The sequence below is a fragment of the Sorex fumeus genome, unplaced genomic scaffold (genome assembly GCF_029834395.1).
Source record: "Sorex fumeus unplaced genomic scaffold, SorFum_2.1 ptg000082l, whole genome shotgun sequence".
NCBI classification, from domain to species: domain Eukaryota; kingdom Metazoa; phylum Chordata; class Mammalia; order Eulipotyphla; family Soricidae; genus Sorex; species Sorex fumeus.
Window position 1 is genome coordinate 300,834 of NW_026606139.1, and position 18,294 is coordinate 319,127.

The 18,294-nt window shown below is 51.7% G+C and overlaps 1 protein-coding gene across 1 annotated transcript in view; it reads left to right on the plus strand.

The window, feature by feature from the left end:
* Positions 1-10,458, plus strand: part of CFAP57 (cilia and flagella associated protein 57) — a 66,136-nt gene extending 55,678 nt beyond the window's left edge. Inside the window, exons 21-22 of the mRNA XM_056130892.1 lie at positions 1,894-2,026; positions 10,253-10,458. Of these exons, the coding sequence (XP_055986867.1) occupies positions 1,894-2,026; positions 10,253-10,458 (339 nt within the window). The remainder of the gene's footprint in view (positions 1-1,893; positions 2,027-10,252) is intronic.
* The last annotated feature ends 7,836 nt before the right edge of the window (positions 10,459-18,294 follow it).

Genomic DNA, 18,294 nt, shown 5'->3' on the forward strand with positions numbered 1-18,294 from the left:
AGAGTAGCGACAGCTTGTCCTGGGAGAAGTCCTAGAAAGGCAGAACCGTGGGCTGGGGAGATGGGTGAAAGGGTTGGGGCCCAGGCTCGGCAGGTGGGAACCCCAGGTGCGGTACCTGGCACTGCATGTCCTCTGAGCACTGCCAGAGGTGGCCCAGAAATACAGACTCGCAGACCCGGCTGCACCGGGTCCTCTGGTGGATTTGATTGTTCCGTCCAATGAGAGGCTCAGTTGTCCACCGGCTGAGCGCCAAGATTGTGGGCTCTGGAGCGTGGTGGCTGCTCCCTTGGCAGCCTGTGGTGATGGGAACACCCGGCAGTTCGCTTGTGCTGCGTGGGACACGGAAGGCAGTGAGGCGCTGTGGGAAGAGAAGCAAGAGCTCAGTCCAGGACTCCACGCCGGCCTGCTGTCTCCAGGGCCTTGCTGCCACCTGCCTCTCCAGGGGTGCCGCAGAGGACACAGCCACTGGAAGTCCCGCCAGCACCAACAGTAGCAGCCGGGTCTATTCCCGCTGTCTGGATGGCATCCCCCTTCACCCTCAAACCCCGTCCTTGGCTCTTCATCCCAGGGCTCAATTTTAAGGGATCTCCCCATGCCATTTGGCCAGGACTAAGTACCCTCCCCCTGGACCTACCCCTCCCTGCCCAAACCGCACTCTGCCCAGAGCCCCCCAAGCTCGAACCCCCTCAAAGAGCAGAATCCAGGTTCTGCTTTGTACGGAGCTCGGGAGATCATATCCCACTGTGGTGTGCCCCGGTACCCTGGTGCCTCTTAAGCGCTGAGTACCGGCCGGAAGGGTGTGTGGACAGCCTCTGTCGGACATAACGAAGAGAAATGAATTTCCGTTTGGCAGGAGTAATCACCGATGATCCATCTCCTCTTCCATGGTCCTCACTAGAGTTTGCCTTTGGGGAAGAAATCCTGCATTCTTTTTTTTTTTTTTTAATAAGGGATGAATCTTTATTTTTTTTCTTTTTTTTTCTTTTTGGGTCACACCCGGAAATGCACAGGGGTTACTCCTGACTCCGCACTCAAGAATTACCCCTGGCAGTGCTCAGGGGACCATATGGGATGCTGGGAACCGAACCCAGGTTGGCCGCGTGCAAGGCAAGCGCCCTACCCGCTGTGCTATTGCTCCAGCCTCCCTGTCTTCTTTTTAACTGCATCCCTTGGACCGAGGATCTCCCCTATTCATGTCAGTCCAACGAGTGAAGGAAAGTATTGACTAGAGGACAGCACAGGATTTAAGTGCCCAGAGACCAGGCGGCAAACTGCCAGCATCAGAATGCTGGTTCCGACTCTTGCTCTACAATCTGGGCAAGGTCCACAGCTTCCCCGGGCCTCTGTGTCCTGCTCTGTACAATTGTGGCTGTGATAGCATCTACTCACAGCTTTAGGGTGCTGCTTCAAGGCATTAGGTTCACAGAGGACTCCGAAAAGTGGTGTTACTGTTGATACTGGAAAGCACCTGAGCGGATGGGAATGGAGGTTATCATATCTTGCAAGGGCAGAGGCACCTGAAGGTATGTTACCTGGAAAGTACCTGGAGGGGCTGAGCCATGAGCCAGGTAAAGATGCTCCCCCAGGAGGGTTACCCTGGGTGCAGGTCCAGCCCCACCCATTCCCGAGTCTCGGCCCCCAGCCAGACCCTGTTCCCACCCACCATTTATTCATCGGTACCCATTCATTTGTCCTTTTTTTTTTTTTTTGCTTTTTGGGTCACAGCCAGCGATGCACAGGGGTTATTCCTGACTCTGCGCTCAGGAATTACCTCTGGCGGTGCTCAGGGGACCATATGGGATGCTGGGAATTGAACCCGGGTCGGCCGCGTGCAAGGCAAACGCCCTACCCGCTGTGCTATCGCTCCAGCCCCTCATTTGTCCTTTCCTGCAGGAAAATGTCTCCCTGATCAAGGAGATTAATGAGCTCCGCAGGGAGCTAAAGTTGACTCGATCCCAAGTCTATGATCTTGAAGCTGCTCTGAAACTAACCAAGAAGCTGAGACCACCCGAGGTCCCAGAGGCAGGTAAGATCGATCACCTGGTTTCCTCCAGTACCTGGGCACACCTACCCTCTGGTCTGTGGCGGTACACCTGGTCACCAAAGGACCTCAGAAGGCCTTCCTGCATCCAGTATGTCTCAGCTCTTAAAAATACTTGGGATCTGCTGTGGTTTCAGAATCCAGGCAGATTCCAGAAAGAGCATCCTTAAGTACTATGTGTTACATAACATGGAAGAGTGTTTTGGGGATTGATTTTAGAATTTAGAGCCAGGAAAGTAACACACTTGCTTCATCAGTATTCCTGCCCTCCAACTATTTTTTTTCCCACACCCACCATGGGTTATTCTGAGGCAAACCAAACCTCATACCACTTGTCTGAAATAATTTTACTGAAGGAAAGTTATTTCATTTGTAACCATTGATGCCGGGTTTTACCAACCATCTTTCTTCATCACGCACAATCTAAGCCTCATCTTTGATAACCAAGAGTGATAAGTGCAAAATATGTACCCTAAAATTGTTCTGGAAAATCCGCCCATTTATTTGGCTTTTTATTTTATTTTATTTTATTACTCTCGCTCCCCTCCCCTTCATTATTTTTGGAGTTGGGGTTGGTATGATGACTGGGCAGCCCATGCGCACACCTGGCTATGGTCTTTGCACACATTTTTCATTAGTTATATTTTGAAATTATTTACCTGAACAGGAGAGGTTGCTATATCCAACCTTGTATTTTAGTTTTCGCATCACTTATATATTATATGTTCATTCACACAATTAATTAACAGCTCTAATAGACACAGCTGCTTTTTTCAATTATTTAAATTATATCACTACAACTTCTCATGAAGATAGCTAATTAAAATCCTACCAAAGCAGCATAAATCAACCATGAGATTAAAGGAAATAAGAAACACAAAAATTTGAAAGCTAAAAAAATGGATAGATGAGTGATGAATAAGAATTGAGTTCAAAGACCCAAGAAACCCAAACCCCAAGCAACAGTAGGCAACCTAGAAGAATCTCAAGTGTACCCCGGAAGCCTCAGAAGCCTCTGGAGGGCTGGGGAGCTCACCTGCCAGGCTAAGCACATGCTCTGCGTGGAGGAGGTCCTGGTTCCATCCCACACACAGTTCCCTGAACACTGCCAGGAGTGACCACTCAGCACTAAGTAGAAAAATAGCTGCAGCATGGCTGCGGTATATCCCTCCCCACCCCCAAATCCAAAGGTTTGGGAATTAGCAAAAGAAGAAATCTTTGGAAGTGGGGGGAAGGTGGAGCTGAAAAAGGGAAAGCCTTGGGCCAAAAAGATAATACAGCGGGTAAGGCACTCGCCTGGCACCAGCCATCCCTGGTTTGATTCCCAGTAATGCATATGGTTCCCTGAGCATTGCCAGGAGTAAGCCCCGAGCACAGGTGGTGTGCCACACACACACTCACACCACTACAATTTTTAAAAAAAAATTTTAAAGAGAAAAAGTTTTAAGAATCTAGTGGGTCTACCTACTATCCAGTAGAATGTTAAATATATCTAAATCAGATCTGTCCTTGTGGAAGGGCACAGCACCTGCATCTAAAGTGTTCTCCCAAGCTGCCGGTGGAGATGGTGGAGATTTTGTGCAAATGATAGGAAGTTTCAATGGCAGGACACAAATCCACATCAAAAAATCAATCTTAAACATTTACAATGAACACTCTGGAAAGGAAATTAAGAAAGCAACTCCATTTTACAAGGGCATCAAAAAAGAATGATGTGCTTAAGGATAGAGTTAATCAGGGAGGCAAGAGACTTGTGAATCAAAGACTATGAAACATTGCTGAAAGAAATAAAAAAGAGTCTCCAATAGTGAAAACACAACTTGTATTCATGAATCGGAAGACAGTATTGTCAGTTCAATGCAATCCCTGCCAACATTAAATTATTTTTTTTTTTCAGAAATAGAAAATCTTCCCTAAACTTATGGGATCTCAAATCTTAGTAGCCTGAGTAGCCAGAACAATATCTGTGGTGGTGAGGGGCCAGAGGAGGTACAAAATTGGAGGACTCACACGACTTGATTTTTCTTTCTCTTTGGGGTCACACCCGGCAATGCTCAGGGGTTACTTCTAACTCTGTACTCAGGAATTACTCCTGGAAGGGCTCAGGGGACCATATGGGATGCTGGAGATTGAACCCAGATGAGCTGCGTGCAAGGGAAATGCCCTACCCACTGTACTATTGCCCCAGTCCTTCACACTACTTTATTTTATTTTTTTATTAATTAATTTATTTATTTTGAATACCCATCCCTCCACCAGTGACCATTTCCCACCACCACGGATCCCAGTATCCCTCCCACCCCCTATCCCCCATCCCACCCTGCCTCTGTAGCAGGGCATTTCCTTTTGTTCTCTCTCTCCTGTTGGGTGTTGTGGTTTGTATAAGAGTTAAGCCTGATTTTCAGAGAGAAACGTTGGATGATTTACTTTCCATTGATCACTTTGTATATAGGGAGATGTCACACAGCCGCTTATGCGGCTGTGCGGTTTGAAGTAAAAGTCCTGGTTCCCGCATACTCGAGCTATGCTTGTAGAGGCTCATGGTCACCAGGGTTCCATCTGGAGGAGGCGGGATGCGGCACCTACCCTATATGGGGCTTCCCGGTGATCTCGGCTCTTTTTGGGACCTGGTGCATTCTCCGGGAGCTCACACTACTTGATTTTAAAACTTACTACAAAGCTGTAATAATCTAAACAGCATAATACTGGCATTAAGATAGATATTTAGACAAATGTGGTCAACCAGAGAGCCCAGGAGAAAACAAAATAATAGACAGATGGCATTCAACCTGAGTACCCTGGTTGAATCCTAAGCACCCCACAGTGTCACCCAAGCACTGCCAGACATGATCCCTGGAGCAGAGTCAGGAGTGCTCCTGACATATTCCACACATCATTGAGAGAAAAATATTTGTGAGTCATATCATAAATATAAGAGAGGACTAATATCTAGAATAAAGAACTTCTACAACTCAACAACCAACCAAAACTTATCAAAACACACACAAAAACATAGTGTGTGTGGGGGGGGGATGTGTGGATGTGTGTGTGTTGGAGTCGTACCCAGCAGTGCTCAGGGATTTCTCCTGGCAGGGCTCCAGGCCAGGGATTGAACTTTAATTGCTTTGTTCAAGTTATCTCTGCACCATCTCTCCAGCCTTCAATAAACATATTTTTAATTATTAAAAGACTTAGACATTTATGCAAAGAAAATATGCAAATTTCTAAAAAACATAAAAACTGTCATCATTAGAAGTTATTAGACCTATGCAACTTTAACCAGTGAGATAGGACTCCATACTCATTGTGATGTTTATTATAGAAAAATAAATAGTATTGGTGAGGAAGGAAGGGAGGGAGGGAGGGAGGGACGGAGGGAGGGAGGGAGGGAGGGAGAGTAGGAGGCTGGGTATGCCTTTAAACTAGTAAGAGGAAAAATTCAAAAATTGTTAAAAGCAAAAAAGAAAGAAAGAAAGAAGGAAGGAAGGAAGAAAGAAAGAAAGAAAGAAAGAAAGAAGTTACCCAAACCGGAAATGCAAATAACAAGCAGAAATGAATCCATGGGTGACAGAAGTCACAGGCTTGCTTTCCATCACCTAAAGTCAGAACTTAAGTCATGGCTGCAGACAGGATGCAGTGAGGGAGACTAATGACCTCTTGAAGCTGGCAGAGGGTAGGGTGAGGAGCAAGAGGAGGAGAGCACAGAGGAGAGAGATGAGGCGTGGGGGCAGGAGGTGGGACCCGGCTGTGCACATGTAGAGTGAGGTGGATGGGAGTGTAGCACAGCTCAGGAAGAAGGGCCAGCGGCAGCAGCCACACGCCAGGCTGAGCCCAGCCATGACCAGCGATCAGGTAGCCATCAGTGGGGTGGGAAGATAAGGAAGAAGCAGAGGGAAATGCCACCCACCGCCTCAAGATGCTCCCAGCTGGGAGAGAGCGACAGAGCAGATGATCAGGACAGCGACCTCCCTATCAGGCCCCTGGACCATCTTCCACATGTCTCCCAGGAGGCAGAGCTGTAGTCTGACAGTGTCACCAAGCCAGGCAGTTTCCCGAGAGTGGCCAGCCTCCGCGGCCTCACCTGCATCCTGCTGCAGCCTACAGGGAGACTTCACATCACGGGGCAAGGCTCCTGGGCAGAGAGTCAGCGGGGTGGCCCATCCTTTAGCGTCAGGGCAGAGAAAGGAAACTTCCACTTGTTGGAATATTCCAGGCTCCGTTCCAGTGGATACCTGCAGGGTCGTGGCCTTCCAAACACAGGTTGGGCGCCCCAGGGGCAGCCAGCTGGGGACTGGGTTTGTAGTTGTGTGTAACAGTCCATCGAGAGGGCCAGAGTGCAGGCAGGCTATGCGGGAGTCGTGAGGGAGTGCTGGAGCCTTAGCCCTAACCGCAAAGGACGGGCAGGGCCAACAGTGCCCGTGCCAGGACCCCACGCCAGGCCACAGCTTGACTGCCAGGCAGCCTGCAGCAGAGGGAGCACGGAGAGCCTAGGAAGTGCAGCAAAAGGGACAAGTCAAAGACAAAGGCAGGGTGAGAAGGACCCAGACTCAGCGGGGATGGTTGGCATGAGTCAAGCTCTGAGGCTGCCCCCATCGGGCCGGCCAATCAGAGGCCCAAGGCAGGACCGGCTTCAGTTGCTGCTGACCACATCCTCTTTGAGCCTCTCCTTCCCTTCACCTCCAACCTCAGGCTCTTCCAGTATTTTCCTCCTGGGAGAGGCTGGAAAGATCTGCCAGTAGAGCATTTGCTTTACTGGCAGCCGACCCGGGCTTGATACCCAATACGACCCGGGGTCCCCTGAGCAATGCCAGGGTGATCCCTGAGCATAGAGCCAAGGGTAAGCCCTGAGCACTGCTGGGTGTGGCCCATGCCTCCCCCTACAAGTTCAAACAACAAGTGTTCCAAAAGGACCGGGCAGTGGCTGGGGAAAAGGCGGTCCCCCTGGGAGGGGGCTGCGCGTGGGGAGGGAGCCAGCGACAGTTCTCAGGGAAGAGGGTGCCAATGGCAGCTATTAAAAGCACATCAGAGGATGGATTTGGAAATCATTTTGGGATTGACTCCAAAGGCAACAAAAGAAAAAAAAATTAGGCAGATTGGCTAAAGAAAGAAGACAGGAGATATTTTTCTTTTGTTGCCTTGCTTGCAGCTGACCAGAGTTTAAATGCGATCTGCCAAGCACAGCCAAAGGTCACTCCTGAGCACAGAAACAGCCCCCAAGCATCACCTGGTGTGGCCCAACCCAGTCCCAGTAAAAGAAAATAGGAAAGAAAAATAGACAAATCTGACTCCACAAAATTTTTAAATTTCCAGGGGAGGAGGAAACAGACTAGATGAGGCACATGAATGGTGCTGAAGGATCTGGGGCATTTTGGTGTGAAGCTGCAGTGATTTTTTTCATCAAAACCATGAAAGCCAAAGGGTTAGAGGGATAGTACAGTGGGGAGGGCGTTTGCCTTGCACACAGCCTAACCAGGTTTGATCCCCAGCATCCCATATGGTCCCCTGAGAACTGCCAGGAATAATTTCTGAGTGCAGAGCCAGGAGTTACCCCTGAGCATTGCCTGTGTGGCCCAAAAACAAACCAAATAAAAACCCCAAAACCATGAAAGTTAATACTATTGTAACTATGTCTCTAAACTACCATACAAATAAAGAGAAATAAATAAAATACAGTTTTAAAAAAATGTGTCCTAAAGGACACAGTCAGAGTGAAAGGGCAGCCTATAGAATGGGAGAAAATATTTATGAAGACTTCATCTGAGAGGGCTTATGTCTGGAATGTCTAAAGAACCCCACAACTCAGCAATCAAGAACCTAACAAACTTTCTTAAAAACAGGCAAGGGACTTGAACAGAAATTTCTCCAAAGCAGAGTCACGAAGGGCCAACAAGCACATGGACAGATGCTCACCACTAATGTTTAACAAAATGAAACCAAAACCACAGTGAGATTCTTCCTTATCTCCATTGGGATGACTGCTGTACAATTACACACACACACACACACACACACACACACACACAGAAAATGTCATCAAGACAGTGTAGTGAAAGCAGTCCTGACACCGTCAAACAGTGCTACCTTTCTGGAAAACTCTATGTCAGTGCCTCCGAAAACTAAAACTAGAGGGGCCAGTTGATAGTACAACAGGTGGGGTGTTTGTCTTGCACCTGGATGACCCAGGTTCAATCCCCGGCATCCTATATGGTCCCCCAAGCCCACCAGGAGTGATTCCTGAGTGTGGAGTCAGGAGTAACCCCTGAGCACTGCTGGGTGTGGCCCTCAAACAAAAACTAAGACTAAAACTAGAATCACCATGTAAACCAGAAATTTCACTTCTGGGTAACCCTAAAGAATTGAAAGCTGAGTTGAGTGTGTAGGACACTTGCCTGGAATGCAGCTCACTGGAATCCGATTCTTTGGCATCCCACATGGTCCCCAAACCCTACCAGCACTGACCCCTGGGCACAGAGCCAGGAGTATGCCCTGTGCACCTGGGTGTGGACCAACCCCCCTTCCACCACTACCACCACCACAAAAGAAGGGAGAAAAGGAGGGAGGGAGGGAGGAAGGAAAAGAGGGAGGAAGGGAGCGAGGGAAGACATGGGGCTTTGTGGTGGAGGTCCTGTCTCATAAATGTGCATCCCTGAGTTTGAATTCATTTCCCTTCACTGCTGTTGTTACTGTTGTTGTCGGGATAACAGGATAGCCAGGGCCTGGTGCATGTGCTGGCCGTGGTGCTCACACATTTCAGCCGTGGTGCTGACTGGGGTCCATACCAGGTTGGCACATCTGACCATGGTGCTTAACAATTTTCAGTTGTAGCAATCGACTTCCAGCCCTCGGTGTCATTCACCCTCAGCTGTCTAGAGTTTGGCCAGAAACTGCCTGTGACACGGGGGACCTGAGACGGCAGAGCTGCCAAGCATCTTGCTTGATACATGCGGGACACCAAGGATTTGAACTCATGCCCATATGCTTGCAGGATTCTGAAACCCTGTGGCACAACTTGGGCCTTATGTTACATGTCTTTTCACCACAATTTTCAGAGGAGGTAGAATTTGAAACCACTGCTATGGGAGCTGAATATTTGCCCGAGAAGAAGTCCATCTGGGAGTTGGAAATCAAGAATTCTAATGTCACATGTTGCAAGGCCTATAGCAGGCCTGCTGTTGAAATGGAGACACTGGGTGGTTGGGTGATCTGGGGTTTGGACTGCACAGGTTTCATGGGGCAGAGGAGACGGGAACGAGAAAATTCGGGGTGCCCATGAAGAAAGTGACTGGAGGAAACCCCTGGGGTATGCTGCATGCACAGAGGGGGTCGTGAGTCTCCCAGGTGAGTTAAGGTTTAAAAATCAATGACGTGTAGGTATCTGGGGGCCGGAGTGAGAGCACATCAGGGAGGCGCCTCACCTGGGTTCAATCCCTGGCACTGCATCTGGTCCCTGAGCCCTGCCAGGGGCCAGAGCCAGGAGTGCTTCCAGATGTGGCCCCAACTCAAACGGAAGAGCAGGTGTCTTGAGAAGAAGAAAGTAAAAGAGGTGATTGGAGACTAGAAATGAGGGGAATGATTTCCTGAAGGAGCATCCCAGGTGTGGCCCAAGAGGGGCCGCCTCAGGAGCAGGTGGCAACATGGCACAGGGTCCAGGAACATTTGCTGGAGCGAGTTCAACCCGAACGGGCCAGGGAATAGGGTGGCCCCTGGGAGAGGTACTGACCTCAGGCACTCTGAAAACAGAAGTGTGTGCATGTGTGTGTACGTGTTGCATGTGCATGTGTGTGCATGTGTATGTGTGTGGTGTGTGTGCACTGTGTGTGCATATGTGCATGTGTGTGCGTGTGTGCATGTGTGTGTGTCCTCGTGTGTGTGTGCAGGAGCAGGGGACCGGGTAGAGGGAAGGCAACAAGGCTGACAGGAGGGACTCACCAGGCTCTGGGTTTATGGAACGGGAAGACAGTGGCCCCACAGGTTCCTTGGGGACAGACAGAGCTGAGGTCATGCCCAGCTTCCATCTTCTTGCTCTGCAATGCCCCTTAGGGTGTTTCCTGTGCTGCTCAGTGAAATACATGGTGTCTCTCCCCTCCCCCCCCCCCATCCCCTGCAGGGGATGCTCACGCAGCCTCTGAGTGGCAGGCAGGGAGGGCGGGCAGAGAGAATAACCCGGCAGACCTCAGTGACCGCCCGCATGGGCTGCTCTGTCCCTCACAGGGCCCAGCGAGGAGGTGCCCAGCATGCCGCCCACTAAGAGACTGAATGAGCAGGAAGAAACAGGGAGAATCATCGAGATGCAGCGCCTTGAAATCCGCCGCCTGCGAGACCAGATCCAAGAGCAGGAGCAGGTCCCGGGCTTTCAAGCCATCTCGGGCATCCGGCTCCCCTCCATTGGCAGCACCAAACAGGACAGTGAGGACTGAGAAGCGACCCTGCGGGCGGGTGGCCGGCCCTCGCCTCCCTAGCCCCGGGCAGGGGTCCTGCAGCACTGACCACACGCAGCCTGCAGAACTCGATCAGAATAAAGGTGTTTGGGCACAACCTCACCCACCTCTGAGCAAGGGAGCCCCCAGGGGAAGACACACGTGGAGGTCTCTCAGACCAGAGATAGTGCAGCAGGCAGGGCATTCGCCTTGCACGCAGCTGACCTGAGTTCGATCCCCAACATCCCATAGGGTCCCCTAAGTCCGGCCAAGACTGATCCCTGAGCACAGAGCCAGGAGTAAGCCCTGAGCAGTGCTGACTGTGGTCCCCGAACAACAACAAAATGTTGAGGTCTCTCCAGTTCATCCGAAGCCATGGTGCTTGTGTTGCAGGGGTCAGGCAGACCGGACCCTGGCCCCCTGCTGCACTGCTTCCCCCTCTGGGCCTCAGGAAAGGGCTCCCTACCCCCAACCCCCTACCACCTTCGAGACTCAGTACCTTGTCGATTCCAACCTGACTTCCAACCCCTGCCTTTGCCTTTCTGAACAAGGACTGTTCCCCCCGGGAAAGCCAGGGGCAAAGGCAGAGCAAACACTGAGCACCAAAGCGAGAGAAACACCCAGCTCCACCCACCGTGGCCCCACTGGGGCTGGAAGCTGACAGCGACCTAATCCTCGACTCTGCAATGCCCCCTTCTCCGCCCCCAGACTGGTCCTCTTGGCCCTGAGTCTCACCTGCTCCGCCATTTCTGGACGCCCCTCTGCCTCTGAGCCCTGTACCAAGTCACCTGCCACCCTCACCACAGCGCACAGAACTGGCACAGGTGCCCGTGCTCCTGCTCACGGGGACAGATGGCCCCCAGCACACACACACACAGCCTCCCCCACATCCCCACACACACAGCTGCCACACAAAGCCCCCCACATACAACCCCCCACAGCCTCCCTCACATCCCCACACACAGCCCCCACAGCCCCTACATACAGCCCCCCACATCCCCAGACACACACGTCCCCCACACACAACCCCTACCTACAGCCCCCCACATACAATCCGCCCACAGCCTCCCCCACATTCCCACACACATATAGCCCCCCACAGCCCACCACAAGTCCTCCACATAGCCCACACAGCCACACACAGTCCCCCCTACACAGTGCCCACATACATATGGTCCCACACAGCCCCCCCACACAGCCTCCTCCACAGTAGCTCTCCACACACAGAGCCCCCACACATACACAGCCTCCACAGTCCCCCATAGTACCACCCATCACACACACACACACACACACACACACACACACACACAGAACCAAAGCACAGATATTCCAGCCCTGAGTCTTGCCATCCCCGCGGAGTATCAACCCTGGCACCTCCCAATGGCCCCCAGTCAGCTTCACCCTACTCAGGGCACTGCTCTTGAACAGAGAGAGCTACGATGTGGCGGGCATCTTGGCATCCCAGCCAGGTGCTACGGAAGGCTGGGGGTAATGCCACAAGTCCACGTGAGGTCTCCACACCACCCACTCTATCAGAGCCCCCAGCAGAGCCCCCAGACTGCGCTGTTCTCTGCACATCCTCTGCCCTTTGGGGGGCCAGGCTCAGAGAAGAGGAAAGAGACCCCACACAGCCGTGGCCCTCACCTGGTCAGCCTGTACCCTGAGCCCCTCTTGGGGCACAGGACTCAGACGTCTTCTGGCTTTACCTCTGCGGAAAGTGACTGGAAATAAAGTTGAGGTGGGCTGGGGGTGGCACATTAAAGCCAGGAACTCGCCAAAGAGCCACTGTCCCCACTCTATACTTCCCAAGCTCTTATACACGGCCTAGCTTCAGGGACAATGAAAGGCTGACTGATTCCCACCCCCCCACCCCCAGCAATTCTTGGTCACCGCACCCACGGTCCAATGGGGGAGGCCCAAGGATGTCATGTTGCCTGAACTTGGCAGTGCCCGGGATCAGTTGGGCCTCCCTGGCCATGCGCAGGGACCTTCAGGCACGCCCGTGTGTTCGTGTGTGGGTGTGCGCGTGCGTGTGAGTGCGTGCATGCGTGCATATGTGGGTACGTGTGCGCGTGAGTACATGTGTGGTGTGTGTGTGTGTGTGTGTGTGTGTGTGTGTGTGTGTGTGTATTTGCCAGGGATCAAACAGGACCTCAGACAAATGGTAGAGCCAGTGTTCTACTCGAGTTAAACCGCTGCCTCCCCACCTCACGAGTTTTCACATCACCTTCGCCTCATGCCTCAGTTAATGAACTTTGTCCTCAGCTATTAGCTGAATACCACTTTCTTGGCACGCGGCTCTCACTCCTGACCCCAAAACTAACAGCGCTGTTTGGAATCTGCCCTCTCAGGAAGCTTGCAGAAGGCACTGGAGCTGTTCTCAAAGTGACTTGGTTGTCCAGGTAGAGAATTGAGGGAGGCCACCCGTAGTGGAAGCGTGTGGGCCTGTTTGCAGAACAACGCGACTCACAGGGACCAAGGCGGTGACCGTGGAGACACGGAGACGTGGATTCTTCTTCCGACATAGGATGGGGGAGAGGGAATTGGCCGAGCAAAGAGGGAGGGAGAGGCCCGAGGAAGCCAGAGCAGCAGAAGCAGCGGGCTCTTCCATCGGGACCCACTGTGAACAGCTCAGAGGGGTCAGTGTTCCCAGTGCGGTTTCCGAAGTGGGCCTGCCTTAGACTCAGGCCAGGTGGGCCTGCCTCACAGAGAGGACCCAAGTCCAAGGAGGAGTGAGGCAATGGGGCTCTAGGGTGGTCCCAGATTGCAGCTTCTTCTCCCACCCCGCCATCATCCAAAGGCCTCCAGCATGCTTCCACTCCAGGGATCCTGCAGTACAGAGGCCGCCCCCCCCCCCCGCACCTCCCCCCAGCCCCGTGGAAAACCAGGTGAGGTGGGGGAGGGTATAGGAGCGATACCAGAAGTCTCAACCGGGAGTCAAAGGAGCTGACAACATGCACGCTGGGCGCACCTGAGCCCATGGCTGGCTGACATCCAGCTCGAGAAAGCCACAGGGGAGGGTGCCTGGCGCGTCAGCCGCAGGTCACAGGGCGCAGCAGAGCCTCTCCAAACAGACCAGTGTTGCGACCTTGTTTCCCCTCGCCAATGTCTAACTGCTCCTACGTGCTCCCACCTGCCTCCTGAGTCCTTGGGGGTGCCACTGCCACCTGCATCAGGGCCCTCAGCCCATCACAGTTCTGCAGCAGCCGTGGAGGCTCTGCTGGCCACCCCAGTGGATGGGAATTGACCTCCACACGCCATGCTTGTTCTTCTAGTTGCTGTCCACTGTTGTCCCCCCGGGATTCCTTCAGTCCTGGTGTGACAGCTGCAGCAGGGCAAGCACCCTCTATGCTAGATTATGTCTCCACTGAAATTCAAGAAGGACCGGAAGGAGGGCCCAGACAATGTTGGAATTCTCTCCAGTTCCTGCCCTTGCCCCTCAGAGACTGTCACGGGGGACTCCGCCTTTCTCATCAGCAGGAATCCCAAGACTGAAATGCAATCTCTACTCCAGCGTTAAATTGTCAAGACTATTTTTGTCCTAGCTAGAATCAGGGCTCACCTCTTACCCTGGACAGGGTGGGCCAGTGACACTGTGGGTGATCTTTGGGGAGAGACTCCAAAAGTCGAATCTCTGGGGAGTAGGAGCATGGGGTAGCCACCTGCCCAGTGTTCTCCTGGACAGCCCTGCTGAGAGACTGGATGGCGCCCCCGTTACTCACACCGTCCCCAGCGCCACCAACTCCGGTGCAGTGAGCGTTGTTGGGTACATGACGCTCCGCGCCCCCACCCCTCTGAGCCCTCTGACCACCCCAGGCTCTCCTTTGGGGACAGAGTTCATCTCTCCTCAGAGGAGGCTGCTTATACACTTGAACTCCCGGGTATTTGATAAGATTCAGAAGCAGAACAAAGACTCACCTAATCAATGTTTAAATCCTGGATGCTTTTTTTAAAATATAATTTATTTATTTATTGAATCACTGTGGGAAAAGTTACAAAGCTTTCAGGTTTAGGTCTCAGTCATGCAAATATCAAACACCTTTCCCTTTACCATTACTTATTTTTTACCACGAAGAACCCCAATAAAACCCCACCCCCACCCCTCCCAATGCCTGCGAGGCAGATGAATTCTAGTTGATGCTCCATCTGCTTTGATTAGATTCATTGTTGCAATAAAAGATGAACCACTATTATTTAGAGTTTACCCCCTCCCCCCAAATCAGACATGCTGAGAAAGCATTGTGAGGTGATTCGCTTTCTACAGCTGGGTTCAAGAATTAAATGTTGGTTTTGGATTTCCGCTATTTTGCTAATTAACCCTGGAAGTATTTCTACTGAGAGTCAGATAATTAAGAGATTGGTTTCTGTGCTCTGGAGTCGTGGCCGTGCTGGAGAGCTGCTCGTGGGGGGCAACTGGTGGCCTCGGTAGGGCGTGAAGGACGGACCGGAACGCCCCCCTTCCCATGAGGTTTTAGTCGCCCCCACACCCCCAGCTCACACCTGCTCTCCACAAGGCACCCATGTGGCCGCCATCTTTCTTTCCAGGGAGGAAAGGGCGAATGGGGCAACACCCTTTCCCCTCCGGACAGACATGATGGCCTGGATTAACGCATAGTCTGTTCACTTTTCTGCTCCAAGCTGCTGGGTTCTGCATTAAGTCCTTGTGCTTCTGGGGCCGTGGCCGTGCTGGAGAGCCGCTCGTGGGGGGCAAATGGTGACCTCGGTAGGGCGTGAAGGACTGACCAGAATGCCCCTCTTCCCATGAGGTTTTTGTCGCCCCCACACCCCCGGCTCACACCTGCTCTCCACAAGGCACCCATGTGGCCGCCATCTTCTTTCCAGAGAGGAGAGGGCGAATGGGGCAACACCCTTTCCCCTCCAGGCAGACATGATGGCCTTAAATCCTGGATGCTTTTAACTCTGGTTTCTCCACACCCAAAAAGTTCCTTTCATATCCCCCCCCCCCCCCCCCCACACACACACACACACTGGGGAATGAGGAAGGAAGACCTTCATTTCCGGAACCAGACTGAGTCAAGAGACCTGGGTTATGGGTCTGCCTGGGACTGGCCCTTCCCCAGGACCAGGAGGAAAAATAGATGTGAGACATCTATAGGGGAAACAGAGCCTGCGGACCCTGCCGGGCCCCCCCAACACGAACCCCAGAGCAGGGGATCCTTTATGATGCTTTGCAGAGCGGCAAACCCACAGCTATCCCAGAGCCACGGCAGTTGGGGACAGCTGAGCTGTACAGAGAAGGTTCTTCCAGTCAGGCATGAGAGCATTTGAAATGAGACGCAGTTAACAGGGTTGCACTGGAAGTTTATTTATTATTCTATTTTTTTGCTTTTTGGGTCACACCCGGCGATACACAGGGGTTACTCCTGGCTCATGCACTCAGGAATTGCTCCTGGCGGTGCTCGGGGGACCATATGGGATGCTGAGAATTGAACCCGGGTTGACTTTGTGCAAGGCAAACACCCTACCCGCCGTGCTATCGCTCCAGCCCCTGCACTGGAAGTTTAAAACAAATGCCCAAGAGCGAAATACATGTGAATTTAGTTGTCATAGTTATATAAAAAATATTTAAAGAAAATAAATAAAATTTTAACAGATTCATCTCACCTGTTTCTTTGCCCTTTTTTAAAATGGGGCTATCAGAAAATTGTATATTGGGCCAGAAATAGTACAGCAGGTAAGGCATCTGTCTTGGATGCAGTCAACCTGGGTTCAATCCCCAGCATCCCATATGCTCCCCTGAGTACCACTAGGAATGCAGAATAGCCCAACTCTCAGCTCTCCTGAGCATTGCTGGGTGGGACCCAAAAAGCAAAAATTAATTAATTAATTAGTTTTTTTTATACAAAGCTTTAAGAAAATTGCATATTACGGTTCTTATCACATTTCCATCAGACATCTCTGCCCTGGAATCACAACGGAGTCTCCTCAGCCCTGAGTCCCCACTCTCCTCTGACTGCCCACTCACTTGAGATCCCACTCACCCGAGTCCCCACTCTATGGAGTCCCCACTTGCCCAAGTCCCCACTCGAATGAATCTGCACTCAGCCCTGAGTCCCCACTCACCTCCGAGTCCTCAAACACCTGAGTCCCCACTGAATCATGCAGGTATACTCCCTACTGAGGCCCCACTCTCCCGAGGCCCCACTGTCCTGAGCCCCCCTCTCCTGTGTCCCCACTTGCTTAAGTTCACACTTGCATGAGTTCCCACTAGCTAGTTCCCCGAGTCCCCACGGCAGAGTCGCCACTGAGTTCCCCACTCGATCCCAGTCACTTCACCCACAGACGACACAGGCAGGCCAAGCATGATTCTTTTGTGAGTTGATCATAGAAAGACAAATTTGATTTTGTTTCTTGTGTCTAGAGCCCACACCTTAGGAGAGAGCACAAAGGCGTGACAAAGGATTCGATCCTGGAACAGGTACCAACTATAATCACAGCGCTCAAGGTACCCCATGCACCACAAGCCCAATTTGTCTTTCTGTGGCAAGGGGGCAAGCATTAGAGACCCCATCCTGTTTTCTCACAAGTGTATTTCTTATTTGTTTCGTCTGTTTGTTTGGAGGGGTTCACACCTGGCTCTGTTCAGGGCTTACTCCAGGTTCTGTGCTCAGGGATCAGTCCTGGAGGTGGCTCAGGTGACCATATGGAGTTCTAGAAATCAAATGAGGGTTGACCACATGCAAGGCTCTCTAGCTATATATATGGTTAGGGGTTACTTCTGGCTCTGCACTCAGGGATAACTCCTGGCAAGCTCAGGGAACAAGGTGGGATGCCAGGGATTGAACCCAGGTTGGCTGCATGCAAGGCAAGCACCCTATCTGCTGTACTATCACTCTGGCCCCACAAATATATTTCTTGTCATCTCTTTCCCTCTGGGTCTTTTCCCAGCCACTCGGCCCTACAGTTCTCCTGCTCTGTTTGAGGTTGAATCCGATTCAGTTAGGGATAGGGTTCTTCCCCTGGACAAGAATATCAACAGCAGGCTGTCTGGAAGGGCTCGGGAAGGTTCTCTGGAGCTGGAGCATTGCTTAACCTTGTCTGGAGGACCCATCCTCATCCTCCTGGGATCTGTGAACCACTGACATCAGCCCAAAGAGCTCCCCACTCTAACCATCACCATCAACTTCTGACTTTAACAACCAGCGCTATGGAAACCTCTGGCCTAACCTAAGACAAGGTGGTGTTTTGTTTTGTTCTTGAGGATGGTAGACACACCAACTTCTCAGCACCTGAATGAACCTATCTTTTTTTTCTCACATCAACCCTTGTCTCTTAAGTAGCTGGCCTCTGAGAGGCAAGAACCGGAATCTGGATTCAGTAACAGAACTTGGTGAAGCTTCTCAGGATGGCCTGGCCTTCTCCCTGGTTCCCACAGATAAAAGCAGCTGCCTACAGGCAGCCCACCTGGACTTCCTGGATTCAGTTTTCTGGGAAGAAACCTCGTCAATTGACTTATGTGTGGTGCCAGCTGCACAGTGAGCTGACCCAACGTGGGGAGTGTTCGACCCCCAGCAGCTGCTGAGATCCTATTTCATTCATCTCTGGACCTTTCATCAGGACATTTCATTCATCTCTTGCTCCTACGACACCAGCTGCCCTAGGCTGTTTAAGGAGAAGAAAGGTTTGAAAGGAACCAAATGACTCCAAAAACTAACATAGTCCTCAGTTGCACAACCAGAAGTCCCCTGTTTTCACTGTTCTGGGCTCTTGGCCATCTGGAACCCTTGATTCATTTGCAGACCTACAAATGAATTAACAAGACTTGGTCACCTCTTTTCCTTTTCTCCAAAGTATGTATCTGAAGGAACATCA